The sequence below is a fragment of the Heterocephalus glaber genome, unplaced genomic scaffold (genome assembly GCF_053883595.1).
Source record: "Heterocephalus glaber isolate CG9 unplaced genomic scaffold, H.glaber_assembly_v1.0 deba00001497, whole genome shotgun sequence".
Taxonomy (NCBI): domain Eukaryota; kingdom Metazoa; phylum Chordata; class Mammalia; order Rodentia; family Bathyergidae; genus Heterocephalus; species Heterocephalus glaber.
Genome location: NW_028258320.1, coordinates 57,672,168 through 57,691,307, shown reverse-complemented (window position 1 = coordinate 57,691,307; position 19,140 = coordinate 57,672,168). Strand labels below are relative to the sequence as shown.

The 19,140-nt window shown below is 41.5% G+C and overlaps 1 protein-coding gene across 2 annotated transcripts in view; it reads left to right on the top strand.

Moving 5' to 3' along the window:
• Nucleotides 1-19,140, top strand: part of Dock1 (dedicator of cytokinesis 1) — a 530,482-nt gene that overhangs the window by 330,309 nt on the left and 181,033 nt on the right. For both annotated transcript variants that reach the window (XM_004838739.4, XM_004838738.4), the window contains exon 29: nucleotides 5,344-5,438. In XM_004838739.4, coding sequence (XP_004838796.2) covers nucleotides 5,344-5,438 — 95 coding nt within the window. The remainder of the gene's footprint in view (nucleotides 1-5,343; nucleotides 5,439-19,140) is intronic.

Genomic DNA, 19,140 nt, shown 5'->3' with positions numbered 1-19,140 from the left:
ACTTTGTCTACATGTTCTCTTAGAACTCTTCCATGACCACACACATGGGTTTCTCACAATTAACCAATTCTCTGACACTTAACTATGTGACTTACAATTCTGTTCAATTCTGACACTATGTGCCTGGAGTTAGGGTCAGATCCCACAGGTTACAGGTTAAGGCGCCCGTACTTCAGACCAAACAACTATAAATTGGGAATTCCTATGACCCTTCTTAGGGTATTAAATTTGCTTTAATGGCTTAGAGAATTTAGGGAATCACTTTGCTTAAGTGTACCAGTTTACTATAGAGAATACAACTCTAGAACAGCCAAACAGAAGATGTGTATAGGAAGGACAAGTTGGGGTGCTGGGGCTTCCAAGTGCTCTCCAGGCCAGCACATCCTCCCAGCACATCCACCTGTTCAACAGCCCAGAAGCTTCCAAGTTCTTGTCTGAGAGTTCTAGCATAAGCTCCAGCCACTTCCCTAGTGTTCAGGGGTGGAGCTGAAAGTGCCAGTCCTCCAATCTCTTAGTCTTTATGGGGACTACCCCTCCTTTGCCACATCATTAGCATAAAGGTAGGTATGATCACAGGGACTCATTATGAATATAACGTTCCTATCACTCAGGAAATCGTCAAGGTATTTGGTGCTATGTTCTGGAATCCTGAGGGGTGATTGATCAGATGCAAGGCAAAGGACAGTGGAAGGTTGACAGACCCTGTGTGCCTGAGGCATCTTCACCTCCAATTCAGCCTCAGGAGCTGGCCTGCAGGTTCTGCAGAGTCCACTGATCCTGCTTTTTCCAGGGTACTCCTTGAAGTAGAATAAAGGTCTTTGAGCCTCAGCACATTCCAAATTCTCTTTCTAGAATCCTTTCCCACCTTCCTGCAGTGACAGTCCTGCTTCTTCTGGGAACCTCTTTCTGACAGCTGTCTTGGTCTCAGTAGCTGGATGTTGTCTTTCCCTTTCATAGCAGCTTGCCCAGCCTGTCCCAGTTCATCAGCAGCCTCAACTGAGGTAGTCCAGGTTGGCGTATTGCATGCAGCAAGTGGCAAGGGAAGATGCTCTTGGGGAATGTGAGGGTGAGAATGTCATCACAGGCCGTGTTCTTGCCCAAGAAACATTCTGCTATTGAGGCATGCAGGGTATTAAAAGGCCTCAGGTTCCATGTGAACTAGGCACCAAAGGGTGCTGTGCTAGTGCTAGTCCCTATCACAGGTGCATCATCATGGCTGGGAAGAGGAACCATCCTCCACTTATGAGCCTCTTTATTGCTCATGACCATTTCCTTGTTAATGCAGCACCCTGCACTGGACCGTGAATCACTCAGTGGCTATTTATTGATGGCAGACTGTGTCAGCACAGAGGAGAACTAGCAGAGACAGGCCCACCTCTTACAGCTTGATGGGCCAGTGGAAACTGTCTCAGCTGATCAAAATTCTTCCAGTGCACAAAAATCATCTCTGCTCTGAAAGAATGGCCCTCCCAGTAGGCAGGCTGAGGTGACTCAGTAGTTAGGGTTCCTGTAGGTAGAGGGCCAGATGTTGAAGGAAAAGAGCTGGACTGGAGGGAGGAGGGTCCTGGGGGTAGCACATAGAGAGTGTTTAAGGTACCAGGCCATTCAGAATCTCCTCCTAGGCCATGCTGGGGAGTTTTTTGTTTGTTTGTTTTTGGTTCTTTGTCTCCTTGTATGTTTTCAACCATTTGCTTTTCTTCGTCCCTAATTGTTAAACAAGTATTTTAACACATTTGTTTATTTTATTTTTGTGATAATGGGGATTGAACCCAGAGCCTTTTCAGTGAACTACATCCCCAGGCTTTTTTGAGACAGGGTCTCAGTTGTCCAGGCTGGACTTGAACTTGTGGTCTTTTGGCCTCAGCCTTGCAGAGTTCTGGGATTATAGGAATGTGCTACTATATCCAACTAACTTTTTTTTTTTGAGAGAACTTCTTGTTTTGAGATCATTCTAGAGTTTTACATGCACCTGTAGGAAATAACAGAGTTGTGTGTACCCTTCACCCAGTTTCTCCCAACAGTGAAATCTTACAAACTAACACAATGTCAAAACTAGAATTTTGACATTAATAGAATCCACTGACCTTATTCAGATTTCTCAGGTATTACTCGTATTTCTTGCCCTGTTTATCATGAAAAAATTCAAACATACACGAAAGATACCAGGCAAACAGTTACTCCTGTCAGCTGAGTTGGTGAGTTGCAAGCACTTTGGCATGAGTGCTTCTTCTGTGCGATCTCTGTCTACACAGCAAATCCCCTATAAGGGTGAGAGGCCTTGGGATGCTTCTCTCTAAGTGGCTCAGCAAACATTTCTGAGAATGATAACATTCTTCAGAGGTCTTGCTACTTCTTGGAAGGGACAACTGTCCTCTCATAGCACTGGATTCAGCTTTCCTCCTCCCTTCTTTCACTCTCTTTCATTAGCAGGTTCCTTAAATCAAAGTTCAGTCTAGATTCTTCCGCTGATTTAGGCTTATGTCTCTTTATGCTTTTCTTTTTCTAGAATAAACCTGTCACCTTGTTTTCTTCTTCTCTTCATGGCATTGCTCGTTTATATTTTCTTTTTTGGTGAGAGCAAACAAGAGCTTGGTAGACTATCCCTCATGCTGGATTCTTTGAGTACTGCCTTGTAATGTCTTTCAACTGGTTTTCCACCCACTTCATATATCCTGCACATCAGAAGTTTGGGCAAAAATCAAGCTCAACTTTGTGGCAAGAGTGTTTCAGAACTGTTGTTGATTGCTTCCTTCTGTCCTGTTAGGGGGCTGGGAACAGCATGCTGATCCAGGGTGCTGTTTGACCACTGAGTTAAAATGTGGTAACTGCCAGATGACTCCATTGTGGAGATACACACCTCTTCTTTTCAATTTTCAAGTAATCTTTTGAGTTAAACTGATACCCACAAAATGTTGACAGAGATCCTATTCCCCAAAAGTCTTTCATCAGATGGGTGTAAAATCTATTGTTGGTCTAGGTCTATAAATGTTATTCCTTTGGCATAGCAGAATAGTGATGTCCTTATTCATTGGGAAGCCATTGTAGATGAGGATTAAGTGCAAGATTGGGAGAACATGGTGACTTTATTAGATTTGTAATTGCAAAGATCCCTCTGGGTGAAGGGAGGGGAAAAAGAGGACAAAAATGGACATAAGTAGGTAGGTTTGGAGTCCCCTATGGCAGGCCAGGTGCAAGAACATGCCTGTTTGAGTTGATGGGGTTAGGGATGGAGAGAAGCAGATAGATTTCTAATAAGAATTTGCCTCTGGAATGCACTGATGGTTATTGTTAAAGCTGCCCACTTATTACATAAGAAGCCCTGTGCATAGTCAAACTGAAATATTCAACAGGAATAAAATGACTTTGTGAAATGATGGAACTTTCACATATCTCTTGTTGTATTGAAGACCTCAATATAACAGTCTATGAAGCCTCATCAACCATGCAGGGCAAATACAGTTGTTTGGACCACCATGGCTAGTGAATCATGCAGCCTGACAAAGAAGCCTTGCAAAAATCTCATCTCCCACTCTAGCAGCATTTTGTTTGATCAGCAAAGTCCCAAAATTTAACAGCTGAGCCATGCTAATGAAGTATGGGACTGAGTCTCCTAGAGAAGAAAAGGAGCTGGGAAAAAATGCTTCTCTTCTAGGATAATGGAAAACAGACCCTGCATCTCAATTATTAGGCTTCAAGGAATGATCAAGAAAAACCAGAAATTCTATGTAAATAGAAAGAGTGGCTAAATCACAGCACGCAGCAGGCAAAATGTGCAACCTAGTCTTCAAAATGGGAAGCTCTTGTGAAAGTGGGGAAGCTAAGTAGGGAAAGATTTATTCCCTGAACAACTAAACTGGATAAAGAAGCCAGGTATATACAAGGGGGAAACCCAGGATGCTCCTGCTTCTCAGGTCTGAAGGTTACAGGCCTCACGAGCAGATTTTGGAGGCCAAATTGGACATCTGCACCGAATCCCTAAACTCCTTTCCTGGCCTGGAGACCTCTATTGTAAAATGGTAATTGGGATCATTTGCTCCCTGAGTTTTATTTGTGGTCCTCACAGCAAGCCCCTCCCCAGCACATAATTACTTCCCACAACCCTGCCTGACTATTAAGATTGCAGAGAAAATATGTTAACTTTAAAAATCACCTAATTGTCATCAAATTTAACTTGTACTTCATTTCAAAGGGTGCTGGTGCAAACTTTGCCCTGGGAATTGTTTTCCTGGCTGCTTAAATTCTATTCACCACTTTGGTGTTCACAGCCATTGCACCTAATTATGATTCAATAGATTAAATAAATGAGAAATATCTACTCATTTGGCAACCTGTGATCACAGCCTCATTTTTCTAAGTCAGTTTTATTGCAGTTTGATTGCTTTTCTCTTCCACCCCAGGCCTTGAGTACACATAGGTCTACCAGAGGTATGTATTTTTCAATACAGTTACTTAACTTGACCAGGTTAGCACAGAATAAGTGCCCAGACCTCAAGAACAGGAAGTTTGCCTACTTTCCACAGCCACAAAGAGAGCCCCTAGGAAAGGGTATCCCTTGCTGAGTCCAGGAACATTCTTATCTGCCAGGAAGAAGGTGAGGCAGCCAGGCATCCACTGAACCCTATTGCGCTTTCAGTTGACCTGGGTACTACAGAGAAATCATCTGTGAGAAGCCAGGGCCCTCACTGAGCCCCTCGGGGTTGGAGCTGCTGCATTGAAGAGTTTGACAAAGAAGCCACATGTTCACATGGTTTACATCATGCTGGATATGTGCAGATGGCTAGGATCTGCCTTTTGTTTTTTTAATTACATAAGAAAAAGGAATGGCTAGTACTATCTCATATTCAACACGATGGGGACTATTTATAATGACAAATGGGTTTAGAGTAAATATAAAAAAAAGCTACAATCTATCTGCTTATTAGGGTAAACAATCATGTTTCCCTATATGCAAATGCATATTGTAACCTTGGGGCATGTACCTTCTTTTGTTCTCTCTCTCTCTCTCTCTCTCTCCCTCCCTCCCTCCCTCTCTCCCTCTCTCCCCCTCCCTCCCTCCCTTCCTTCTTCCTTTCTCTCTTTTTTTACAGCTAAAAGACATACCCAGGGACTATTTCAAAACATATCCTTGAAAAAGCCATCTTAGACAAGTGGTACCTAGACAAACACAAAGACAGAACTAATCCACACCTCCTGTGAATACATCTTCATTAGGCTTTAGAATGTTTTCTTCCAGCTAAAAATAATTGAGTCTTCTATAATCTCATCATTGTGCTTTTCTGGGGGCGCTATATTTTACCTCTTTCTTGGTGGACATTTTCCAATGTTATACTTTTTTTATTTCAGGATTTTCTGATGGAAACATTCATCATGTTTAAGAATCTCATTGGGAAGAATGTCTACCCTTTCGACTGGGTGATAATGAACATGATGCAGAATAAGTAAGTGTGGGGGATGAGCTCTCACCTCATTCATCGCTGGTGGGAGCAGTGATGTAGCCTGGCCACAGAGGTGACATTCTTACAAAGTCTCATCCCCTTCAGTGAGCAGATAGTTACTGGGGACATGGACGTGGAGGTTGCGGGCATTTCCTTATGCTAACGTAGAGCTCTGACACTAGGCACATGGGCTCTGTTCAGGGGGAGAAGCAGCCTGAACCAGTACAGTAGCTTCCTTAGCCTTACTCCCAAGCAGAGAGGTACTGTTCCCCATCAACATGCCATCTTCTTTAATCGTGTTTTTATTAGCCATAGTGATTCTCTGCTCTATGTGAGGCTTTTAAAAGGGTTTGCATTTTGCATATTTCAGATTTTTTTAAAATCATGAGCATTTTCTCCACACTTATGAAATATTCAGTTTCTGCTTTGCTTATCATCTCCCTGTGTAGGCTGTTGGTTAATATTCTAGCTCTGTGGGTTTTATAGTTCCTTTAAGCTCCAACAATGATCATAGACTTGTCAACTGTATGAAAGTTTTTGGGAGAAATTTCTATCTACTGCTTTTGTTTTTCGTTATTGCATTTTATGAAATAATTGTAGATTTACCAAAGTACTTAATAGAAAGAATGAAAATACTTTATGTAAACATTATCCAGTTTTCCTCTCTGATCACAGTGCAGAACTACAATACTATATTACAACCAGGGAATGGACCATGACCGGTTCACTGATCTGTACTCTAGTTTTTGTGTTCAATTCTATCATGCTGCGTTCGTAAGTCTACTGCTACAGTCAAGCTACTGTGCAATTCTATCACTATACAAGTCCCCTTTCTTACCCATTTATAATCACATTTACCTTTCCCCTTCGACAGCACTGGTCCCTGGCAATCACTAATTTGTTCTCTTTTTCTAAAATGTATCTCAACTCCAAAATGTTGTATTAGTGTAGTTTCGTAGTATATAATTTTGGGGATTGTCTTTCTGAGCACTAATTAGTTTCCTAGAATCTGATTTAGATTGTTGCACATATTCATAGTTTGTTCCTTTTCATTTCTGAGTAGTATTCTGTGGTGCAGATTGGCCATGGTTTGCTTAAACATTTTCCTCTTTAGGGATGTATAAAGCTATTATGAATAATGGTGCTACAAACATCCATGCATAGGTTTTTGAGTAAACACAAGTCTTTATTTCTGTGGCATAAATGCTTAGGACTGCAAATGTTAGTCTGTATGGTAATTATACATTAAGTTTTATAAGAAATTGTCAAACTATGGCCATTCCATATTCTGACCATCAGTGTAAGAAAGGTACAGTTGATCCACAAGGAACTGTCAGTTTTCTTGTTTTAGCTATTTTAATAGATCTGTAGTGTTTATCTTGGTATTGTTCAATGTGTGCTTTCCTAATAGCTTTGTCTCTTTTTAATACCATTTGTCTACCCCATGTACAAATCCATAGCAGCAATGACCTTTCCCTTGGCATCTTCTGTGACACCAGGGATGAAATGCCTTGAGTTCCACAAGCTGCATGATTCTTAACAGGCCTCTGTCAGGGCTAAGCATGAGGCAGGATTGTCCACTCTAAGTCAGATGTTACTGGGACTGGAATCCCCTTTCATATGAAGACAATGCTTAAGACTACAAAGTGAGGAAGTTGAGTGTTGGGCATTGCTAGAGGTTCAGCCCTGGCCTGGAGAGCAGAGCAGGGTCTTGGTTTCTGCTTCTCACCTTTCCACCTGCTCTGGGACTTTAGATTACACAAGTGGCTCTTCCTTAGAGTTTGAATTCTCATCTAAAAAATGAGGAACTTAAATCACTGATATCTGCTCCTTCTTTCTCTTAGGATTTACTTTTGTGATTGGCAATTAAGAATTACTCTGAAGTGCTGCAGAAGTATATTTAATGAACTTCATTTTCACACAATGAAAACAAACAAATCTGCAACAATAACAAATAACCCACTATACTAGAACCACAAATCTCATTGTATTGGGGATCAGGGCCAAAGGCACCACTGCAGGAGGCTCTACAAGGAAGTTCTGAGCATAGCGTGGGGAAGCATGGATGTGGGCACCGCCCTCTGCCTCCTAACCCCATGTGCAGATGTGATTTCTGGGTCTCCCATGTGGAGCACCCATATCCTGGTGCTCAGGTTGTCAGTTCCACACCCCTGGGGCTCACTGCTCCCAAAGGCTACATGTGACTGGCTCCCTGCAGTTGTACTTCATGGTGCCCCTACATTTAGGGTTCCCACCAAAATGAACTTTCATCCTGTTGAAGATTTACTGATTTATATGATGTTTTATGATGAATAAAAGCCTGTTTGCAGGTTTCACATCCTGGTTGTATCAGTACCTTTTCCTGCTACTCCATCCAGTCCCTCCCTCCTCTAATCCTGAGCTGTATGGGGGCTGCCTCAGTACCCCTCATAATTGGTAAATGTGGTCTATGGCTCAAACCTGGGAGTATTTTGGGCAGGATTTCTGCTCCAGGGATCTTTTCCAGCTTTTTCTGGGATGTTCTGCTGTTTCTTGGGCAAGGAGATGGTCTGCCTCATATTCTCTGGCAATGTGAATTGGCTTCCGATGGAATCATCTTCTCTCTGCCCACTAGGCACCTCCTCCAGCATGACCGCTTGGAAAGCTCCAGGTGTCGTGACAACAGATTGATATGGTGCTTCCTGGACCAAAGCCCCTGCATCTTGGGCCCAGAAAGCCAGGCTTTTTTGCTTTGGGGAAAGGGGAGCTGTATGCAGATAGATCACGGATTGCTCAGTGCCCTCTTGCCGTTAGTACAATTAAGACTTCAAAGGATAAATCTTGTGTGTGAGGTGATATAATCTGGAGCAACTGTGTCCTCTTATTCATTGGGCACAGAGGCCACGGCTCTAAAAGACATCTTGATAAAGGGAAGCCATTTGAATGTCAAGTCACCACAGCCCTTGATATGTTTTACATAAAATATGCCTGGAACTATCAAATCACAAATTCAAAGCCAAGTGGTCCAGCAGCATTTTCTCCTTGGTGCTTCATGGATAAGTCGTGTGAGCATGCATGTGTGTGTGCCTGCATGTGTATGTGTGTGTGTGTGTACACGCATGTGTACCTCTGAGTAGGTGCATTGGTTCTAAGTGAAAACACTTGTATTTGTAGAGATTCTGATCCTTAGAAACAAAAGCAAACCCTGGTCCTTCACAGTTGACATATTCCACGAGAACAGGAAGTCCCCATGTCAATGTGAACTATAAAAGAGTAACCAGGAAGGAGGTATTTTAGACATGAATCAAAGGATGAGTACTGATAAATCTAATTTTTATTCTCACATTCTCTGACCCCCAAATGGTACCCTTCTGTGGAATGAACCGTTTGGATATAGCTGGTTTAGTGACCATTAGGTATTCTTTAAAATTTTTGCTGAAATGCCAACTTGAAATGGATGAGTATATTTCATTTTTCATGTGATACATTCACTCTTTATGATGTGATACATGCTTGTTCTGGGACTCCAAGTGGGCCACATGTGACAGGCTGTCTGGGGGCCAACCCTACCTCAGCATCATGGACGCCATAGTGATAGTGTCCTGGACACCCTCGACAGCAATTTGTGTGCCCACGTTACACGTGAGGCAACTGAGGCTTAAAGGTTTATAATTTGTCAAAAGATACACAGCTGAGGTGGTAGGGCTGGTATTTAAACCGAGGCCAACTACCCCAGTGCCAAGCCCCAAGCCCACCCTGCTCCCAGGCCTCTCTCTCTCAGATATGCCTTCTTTTTCCCTAAGAGAGTGTTGGAGGCTTTTTATTATAATGTCTTTAACTTGTCTACAAGGTTTATCTCTTACCTGAGTAAATTTTCAGCACAAAAACATAGCTGCTTTTCTTTTTCCACCAGAAGCATGTTTAGAAGTGATATTCTCTATTACTATGCATTGTAGTAGTCCTGCTGTGCATATCTGGAAGAACAAAAATCTCACTAATATTGTGAAAACTAATTTTCCTATAGATATTTCATGAATACCTTTACAACAGCGTTTCTATGTCATTTACTGTTTTCCTTTGATCTGCTTGTGACTGAATAGGTTAGCAGTATACATGATGCTAATCATGCCCACTTCTCTCTGGTGTCATGAATCAGAGAGACTCTCTTGCGTCAGTAAAATTAGCCACAATTCCCAGAAGCGTTTGTAGTCTGTATTTAAGTTTTATTGGCAGAACTGGACATGATAGTTTTACCACCCATGGCTTAGAAACTGAGATCACCCTCTATGGTCTCTTAAATATCGGTGTGCTTATTCAGCTTTGTCTCTGTGAACATGCCATTCCTCAATACACAGGGCTTGTAAAATGTAATTAAAGACAGCATCCATTAGGTTGGGTGCAGCAACTTGTAAATCGAGAAGCCAAGATGTAGGACTGAATGAACTTCCCAAAGGACAGCGTTGCTTGTTTGCTGCGTTCAAGATAATGACTGATTGGCAGTGGCCTGACATTATAACTCCATTCTAGGATATGCTATTGCCAGATGGCAAGATGACATTTAAGATAAGCACAGTTCAGAAATAGTAGAAGTGTGTTTGTATGTTCTCATCAGAAGTGCTTTATCATCTTCCTGGATGGCTGTGAATGTGAAGTCTCCATCAAAGAGCGGAGGCTATATTGGAAGGACAGACCTCCCCTGTCAGCCACAGAGGGCTGGGATCTGTCTTGGGCCTCATGTTAGCTTCTTTTTCATGCTTCTTCTGTTTGTAGCACAGTCCTGCAGTTATGCCCTGGCTGTCATGGTGTTCTGAGCTGCTAACAGGAATGTGACCATTTGGTTAAATGTCTATATCTCGTCTAATCTTAGGGTTTTGGTTCACCCCAGCTGGGTACTGTTTGTACACCAATAAGCCCTCACTAGGATTTTCAGCCATAGGTATGACCTGATAGAAAATCAGTCTGTCAGACTGACTTAATTCCTTTTTCCCTTCCAAAAAAGCATTTGTTATTAACTGCTTTAATTTTGCGTGAGAAGGGCATTTCTGGAACATTTATTGGATGAGAAAAAAGGCAGCACTGAATATAATTTTTCACATTTTTAGAATTAGATTTAATTGTTCATTTTGACTGCCTAGCAAGTAAAATTTTTGCCATGTTTGTCACCTGTTCAGACTTGCAACAGAACTTTTAAAAATTCAACTAGCACGACTCAGATTCTCCACTGGCCTTCCTGCACGTAATGCCATCCTCTTTGAGGATGAAAATAAGTGAAAACAACGTGTTTACTTCCTCAGAGCTGTCCTGGTTTGAAACTGATTTTCATTCATTATCAAGTGTCCTTCTCTATCAGTGTAGGTTTGTGTCGTAGACTAACCAGTCTTTTCCGGGTTGGGTTGAGAACTAAAGGAAATGATTTTATAATTTGTGGTTTATATTCTACATGCTTTCATGGACAACTTGCTATGTTTTGCAAGTAAAGGCTTGTAGACCATGAATACAAAATAGAGCATGTAAAATCAGAGGAAAAATGGAGCTTTCTAGACGCTAAAACACTTAAAGCTGACTGGAAGATAAAGCAGGAAAGGAAAATAAGACAGTTACAAACTTTTCTTTAGATGGTGAGAAGTATCCTTGTCCTTCCTCAGAAGAGACTGACAGTTCATGATGTAGATTGTCACCTATGAAGCATTAAGTGGGTGATAGCATACAGAAGGTATCAATTGGGAACTCAAGTTTCTGCCCATAGGAAATGGAAGAGATTATTCTTTCCATTTTGACATGCTTACGGTGTTCCCAGTCAACATGTGGGCTATAGTGATAGTTGGTTATAACTGGGCCTGTCTGAAAGACTAGCATATGAAATTAAATGGATTTTATTGACCTGTTCCATTTCCTCTTGTCTAGTTGTCAACCACGTGAGTATTGGAGATCATTAGTTTAAATGTCTTGTCTGATATCACTATGTTTGGAATCTGGAATCAACTAGTCTTGTCTTTTTTATACTCTGTTATCTCTGACATTTCACCCCCACTTAAAGTTTATGTTTATTACATGTGTCTATTTCTTATTCACTTTTTTATTTTAATGGTAGGTGTGTGGAGACTGTCCCAGCATAGCCCAGCATGATGTTTCTGGTCTGTTCAAAATGTTGCATCCTGCCATCTTGACTACGCTTTGACTAGAGCCTGGCTCCTTTCTATGTGGCCGCCGCCGGCCGCCTCCTCCTCCTCCTCCTCCTCCTCCCTCCCCCCTCCCCCTCCCCCCTCACTACTGATTCATATATATTGACACACACATAATCACATTTCATAAGGTAAATTTTCCATGCCTGTTTTTGTAACTTAGTGATTTCTCTCCTTTTAAGTACAGTGCATTTAATAATATCCATCAGATATATCAGAGACCAGGACTGCAAGCTCCCTGATCTTTCTGCCAAAGTTGATTTGGCTTGTAGTTCATTCAAGAAACAGCCATAAGCCTTAGAAAGGAATTCTACCTTAGAGATGCCAGGTTTCCTAGGAATAAATCACACTAGTGCTCAGAAAGCAAATTTTCAGGGTTGGCTATTTGCAGGTACATTGCCATTTTGTTTCAGGGCTGTGGAAGAATTTGAGTCTATGGTGGCACTGTGCCAAGAGCTTAGGACAGCAGAGAGGGAAGTGGGGTGCCTACAAGTTGAAGATTTGCCCTCAAGGGCCATGACCCCAGTAACAGCCTGAGGATGGCTAGGAATGAAGGTCAGTGTGTTTTCTTTCCTGATGAGCCTTCCTTCAAAGAAGCACCTTTGCTCCCCATGAAAGGACACACAGCCAAAAAATCTTTGTGTAACTTGAAAGCCTGGCTGCAATGCATTTAGACCTCTAGAGACTCTCAGATTATGACTTCTGAACATCTTTTTCCCTTTTTGAAGCCTAGGCTTTTAGTTGATGTTATTACTTAATTAATCTATATTTAAATTTTCTCGGTTTACTATTTGAAGTTTTGCACATCTAACAGTTTTGATGCTTTTAGCTCACCTAAGAATTATTTTTTCCTTTGAAACATTCATTGTACAGCAGCTGTTGACATAAACACTGTTACAACATAATAATCTAAAGAACAAAATGAAAAAATACCCATATTGTTTTTTGGTGAAGAAATAGAAATTCAAAGTCAGGATAATGAAATCATTCTGGAATGAAGGTTTCACAAGAGCACAGTATGCTTGCATTTAACCCCACCTCATGCCCTACCTGAGACATTTTGTAGCCGAGAGGGCCAGGCACTGAGACCATAAGGTCTGCTTCCTAGGAAGAGCAACATAAACTGGACTTGCGCACCTTGCTGGCACATCTCCCAGAGAAACTCATGGGGACATTCCTTCAAGGTTTGCGTTGTCCATCTCAGTGTACCAGGATTTCAAGACAGATATTGTTTTTGACCCATTAATAGGGCTCTGAATCTCCCAGCACAGAAAGGATCCCACCATGCATCACACTTTGCTATGGACATCATTTTGTTTTTATCCCCAAAGGATGTTTTTGAGAAGCAAATACCTTGGCAGTTCTCCCCCTGCAGGTTTTGGGCCTGACTGTGATGACAGATGCTCTAACGAGACCACTTCCCCAGCAGTGGGAGCTATCACATCACCACAAGCTACCTCTGGTATTCTATATATCTTTATGCTGTTTTCATAAATTATTTTTAATAGTTTTCTTAACAGTGATTCTGTGGCATGTGTGCTTTTACTCTTTATTTTATAATTAAAACATAATTTCCTGATTTTACCTGCTTGTTTATAACCAATTTATTGCACAAAGCATAGATTTTTTATACAGCATGGTTGATTCAAATTGCCTCTTTATTTAATTCCGAGATGAAAAATCAAACTACTCTCAAAGGAATGGCAGTGATGAAGAGCTCTCAGGCAGGACTCTTATTTAGGGATGCCTGCATTAGAGGAAAGTTTTAAAAGGGCAAAGTCTGTTTAAGAATTCTCAGACTGTGCTCATCTCATTGTGCACTCCTGGCTGCTGGGGATGTTGCTGTCCTGAGGCACTTAGTGCTGGAAGACACACTTCACTTTATGAGGAATGAAGCCAAGTGTCCTCTCTATTTTATGCATGAAACATCTCTCAATGCCAAACAAAATGGAGGAAAAACATTTCATTAAGGCCATCCTCCAGGTGCTTCCTTCCTAAATCCCTGCCACCCCTGCGGTACCAAGACTTAGATGAAAACTTTGCAGCCTAAGACCTTCTGGTATGCTCTGTGTCAAGACTATGAGGAAGAAAACCCAGGTAACAGGCTTGCTGGGTTGCCAGGCAATATTTTAGATCTCATGTTGGCAACTCTCAACTAGAAGCAATTTTGCCCCCTAGAGGACAAGTAGCCAAGTCCAGGCACATTTTTCTTCATACATCTGGGGGAAGGAATGCTGCTGTTGTCTACTAGATGGAACCCAGGGATGCTGTTAAGTATCTTTTAGTACACAGCATTAATGGGAAAAGAATCATTTGGTCCTAAGTGTCACTAGCATCTCCACTTTATGAATGGAAACAGAGATTCAGAGATACTAAGTAACTAATAGAAATACATATTATTCATCATTTTGACTCTCTTCTATCTTCCCACTCTTTGTTCCCATGTGACCCCAGAAGAGCAGTGGGCTTTAGAATTAATGATAGCAGCTATGCATTGAAGTTGACAGCAGTGACCTTTACTTATTAGGGTGGTGTCTGATCATTGAAGACAATTTTTATCAAGAACTTCTACAAGGTTTTCCAGGTTTGCAGCAGCTTCTTGTGGGCCTGGATCAAGGTTACTGAGTGATAGACATTATCTTGGGAGCAAGATGAGCATTCTTGCTAGTTGGGAGTCACTCTGATTCGAGTTTGGGTGTCAGTGCTGTACCCATAGTGCCTGGCAGAGAGGATGTATGCAGACATATTAGCATGTCTCTTGTGAGTGCTTGGTTTCCAGCCTGCATGGCCCCTTATGCAGAGTCTGGGGTGAGAAGAAGCCACATACTTCTTCCTCTCCCACCAGAGGCTGCCTTGAGCCAGAGGTTACGAGCTGGAGCAAGCCAGAGATTGTGAGTTTCTGGTCAGATCCCCTCTCCATGGCTTGTTAGCTTTGTTGTGTTTGGGAAATCTACCCAGAGCTGTAGCTTTTTCACTGTAAGTTGGACACAGAAGCTAAGCTTGCAGGGGTGTTATAAGAAATAAACGAGGTAATGCACACAGAGCTTTTTGCCCGAATCCTGACCTGTAGTGACTGTCCAACAAACAGTGACTGAAGCCATTTTCATTTCTATGAAGATAATTTTATATCATGGTTTCTCCATATCTGAGAATTCTGGCCACAGGTAATAATTAGGAGCACAGGTAGTTCCTGCTAAATTAAAAATATTTTATATATATAATATTATAAAGAAAGATAGTTTTTTTTTTAAATTCACTTGCTTCAAATTAAAGTTTTGCCTAATATGTAGGTAATTAAGAGAACCAGTGTTGCTTATTGTCTTTGTAGAAGTAGCATTTGGAATTGCTTTATGATGTGCTGGGACTCAGAAAGCCTACATTGTCATACAGCTGTCTTTGTTCTAAAATACCAATATATAAAACTATGGTCTTGTTTGTATCATAGTACATCAGAGCTATAGGCCTCAGAGATGATCTGACTTCTTCATTTGCAGATGAGGTTGGGATTTGGTAGGTTACATTTGTTACCCAGGGTATGAGTGGCAGACCACAGTCTAGAACTCAATTCTGCTGATCGCAGTCTGATGCTAGCACATGAGATGTGGGCTGTGGCAGGCACCCCATCCTCAGAACTTCTTGGGATGGAATATTGAAATAATAAGGGTGAAGAGCAGGGCACAGAGAGGCCATCTGTTGTCATGGTGGTATTGACCACACTGGATTGTGGTAACAGTGTCACTGTCAAAGAGCCTTCCTCCCTTCTTCTCTCCTTTCTTTCCACCTCCTTCGCTTCACTCCTTCCTTCCTCTCTTTCTCTCTTTATCTCCCTTCCTTTCTTTTTAAGTAGGCACTCAATGACATGTTCTCATGAGGTCTGTGTAATTTCACCTTCCATAGAGGGGACCATCTTCCTTTGCAACAAGAATTCAGAGAAAAATCTGCTGTTGTCCAAAGTGGTTTATTATACTTTTGCACGTACACACACACACACACACACACACACACACACAGATGCACACACACATGCACGCACACACACAGTGTTTCTGTTGCTGAAGCATTCTGTATTCTTAGTAATACTTACATCCATCAGATAATTTCCCTTTATTTTAACCAATCTGGTACTATGTCTTAAGATTGTATCAAACTCACTTTTCCTCAATATCTGATTAACTTCCGTACCTATTTCATTTATTTATGATAAATATTGTTAATTTCTCTTCAGCTCAGGCCTCTTGTCCATGTTTCTTGGCTAACAATTCTGTCCCTTTTTGTTTTAGATAAGAGCTTTGGGCCAGGTATGTGTGTTGCAAGCATGTTTCACTGCTCAGGAACTGGGCTCTTTTCCTCTTTTAGTAGGGTTTTTGTCGGCTAACATTTAAAATTCCTTTTGAAGATTTGCAAAAACAAATGGAATGGACTCACTTGCTAGTAACTGTCAGGTAGTAAGTTTTAACATGCTTTCAAGGTGGAATCTCCATGAAAGGCGTATTTTATAATGAGATCATTTTGAAACTAAATATGGAATTACACCACCATTTATCAGTACAGGCTAAAGTTGGATAATGTCTCCTTCTTTGGTAAAACAGAGTGATATACTTAATTGTAAAATTAAATTCCTATATGTAATATATCTACAGATATACTATATAAAGGAATTATAATAATGTTTAATGTAATTCATACGTAACATTAACAGATTTATTACATCTTCTAACCATTTTTACTTGCATAAGATCTTTTTATGTGGCATTTACTCTATTTCGTATGGAATTCTGTACATTTGTGTGTGGGTCTGGTATGCTGCTTATGGGAAATCTCTCCTGACCATCTTAGAGGCTGCACAGTGCATAGTAACCTTGCCTGGAATATAGTAGTTGCTCATTGTTAACAGTGGTTAAGTAACTGCCTGTCTGAAACAGTGAAGGTCAATAGGAAATATTCTTTATCACAAAATCAACTGAAAATACCTGCATACTTTGGTAGCAGTTGTTCAGGAATAAAATGTCGTTACCGTCTTATATTTGGGTCCACAAAAAATGAATTCCAGATGTCATTATATAGTGAGCAAAGAATACCTCTTACGCTCTTGATGATTGAGTACCTAGTATATTTCCTTAATTGAAAGTTGTTCTAAATTTACCACCAAAGCCTATGAAGGAGATCTATGTTTGTATGTTCAGGGCAGCATCATAGCTGCAAGTCTGTAAGCTGCAGGGAGCTGCTGTGTGCTGGAGCTTACTGTTTGGTGGTTAACCTTTCCAATAAGACTTCAGAGAAGGGTCTTTACTTAATATTGTAGCTGTCAAATTCCCAGAGCTGCAAGTAAATTGAAGATACAAATTATGTTGTAAAGTGAAATATTTTGTGTTATTCTACAGTTTGGTTGATTTAGGAAGAAAACGAACTCTGACAGCTTGATCTTTTCAGTTCAGTGGATTCTAATGGTCCAAAACAAAAGCCCAGCACCACAAGGCTCTTATGAGTTGCTGTTTATGCTGCAGACCCAGGGTCCACCAATTCTGTGTTGTGGACATGCAGGCTTTTGGGATAAGTTGGATAGTGTTGTTAATATTTGTACATATGAATATTAAGATGCCTATAGGGAAGGAGCTCTTTCCTTGTCTGGCTGCATGAGTAGCTGCTTAACACCTGCCACTTTCCTCGACACAAATCTATTTTTCATAGGCAGATAAGATTTTCCCCCCACTTTGCTGATTGCTCAGGAGCATCACTCTGTTTGAGATTCAGAGGTTTGGGGAGAGCAGTAAGTGGGCCCCCTTTCCACTTCTTTTCTCTGATTGTGCTCCACAACCTTATCTTTGCTCCTAATTCTTTGCATTCTGGGGAAAACCCTAAGTGAAGTTTCCTGTAAGAGATAGAGGCTTCTAAATTGCCATTTGGATTTCTCAAGTGTGATGCAGTGGGGTGGGAAAGGGGTTTTGAAGAGGTAGACAGAGCAGTGTTTTGTAGGCTGCACTCCTTTGATGGTGGCTGAATCACTTTGAGTTTGCCTTCCAAAAGGGTCATTGGTCCTTCATGCCTTTGTTAGGATTCTTCCTGTGCCTTAGCTGAGGGGACCCAGCTGCTCCGCAGGCTTTGATAGGCTGTGGCTATAGCTCTTTCACTGAAGCACACCCCCCCCTCCATTCCAGTCCCCACCAAGCCAGAGCTGGCTCCAGAGATAACTCCTCCCTGATTTCCCCAGTCCAGCTCCCACCACCCCCTCCCCGAGACTCAAGGGTCAGGAATTTGATTTGCTTCTTCAAACTTAATGTTATTGCTTGACTAAAGTAAATGACCATCTCATTCCCATCTGATGCTACACCCTATTGTGTGGAAAATGTTTTTAATTTGCTATTAACCTGTAGATGATTTGGAAATGAAATATAAGAGGCAAAATGAATAGTGAACACATTTCTTTATTTTTGATATTAAACCTAAGCATTAAGCTGAATTTAAAGAAAACAGTATTTCTCTTTTATGAGATGCATTTGGAGGTAAACATGATTTGTATGTGATTCCTGGGGCTGGCGCCTAAGCAGTATTCAAATAGGGTGGTGTTCTCTCGTGGACAGGAGGCTCCCCTATAGTCAGTGTGTGATGACATTAGTCTCTTAGGCTGACCAGAATGGTGAAGAAAGGAAACATTCTGTTGACCATTGCTGTTCTGCCTATAGGATGGACTTGGGGTGGTTTTTCAACCTAAAGAAGCCATGTCTGCACAGATACGTGTGTTGCAATGGGGACCCCTGACTGAAGAAGAGGGTGGAGCCTGCTCTTGAAATATCAGGATTGATTTTGAGATGGAGAGGTGCTGGAAACTTTAAACCAGACAAATGACATCGCTGGCTTGGTTTTCCTGGAGACTGTTTGGGCTTCTGTGTGGAGCACAGAGCCTGGGAGTCAGTATGCCTGCTGAAGAGCTGATCAGGAGCCTTGGCCATAATGTCAACGAGAGAAGGCTTTCTCTTAGGCTGAGCTGGTCTTTGGGGAGAGGAAAACATAAGAGATTTGGGACATGTTTTGCTGGCAGGACCAAATGGACCTGTTACAAACTGGATGCAAGAAATGAAGGGAAGTGAACAATCAAGGAAATCTCTTCCCATTTGTGGTCTGAGCCAGAAGTAGAACTTTTAATGGGATCCAAAAGCAGCTTTTCAGGATGGGAATAATCACAAGCTCTGCTGTGACCTAGTTCAACCTTTTTACCCCCATTATCACCCTCCTAAGGAGAAGGATTAAATTGGATTTAAATTTAATTAAAAAGAGAAACTAAATACTGAGAAATAAGATTTTGTGGAGTAGGGTATGCCTTAGAGGGCCACAGCAGTATAATATCTAAAATGTTTTTGCTGCCCCCTCCCCAAGAACCAATCTTCACCTCCTTCAGGGAGACATTACCCCATTGGGAAAGCATGGCCTAGTTAATTACCAGTGCCCAGGAGACAGCCAGGTAGAGTTTAGCTAGCAACTGGAAATGTAAGGCTCAGTTCAGAAGAAGGGGAAGGTTGGAAAATATAATTCTGGGTGTCATTAGCATT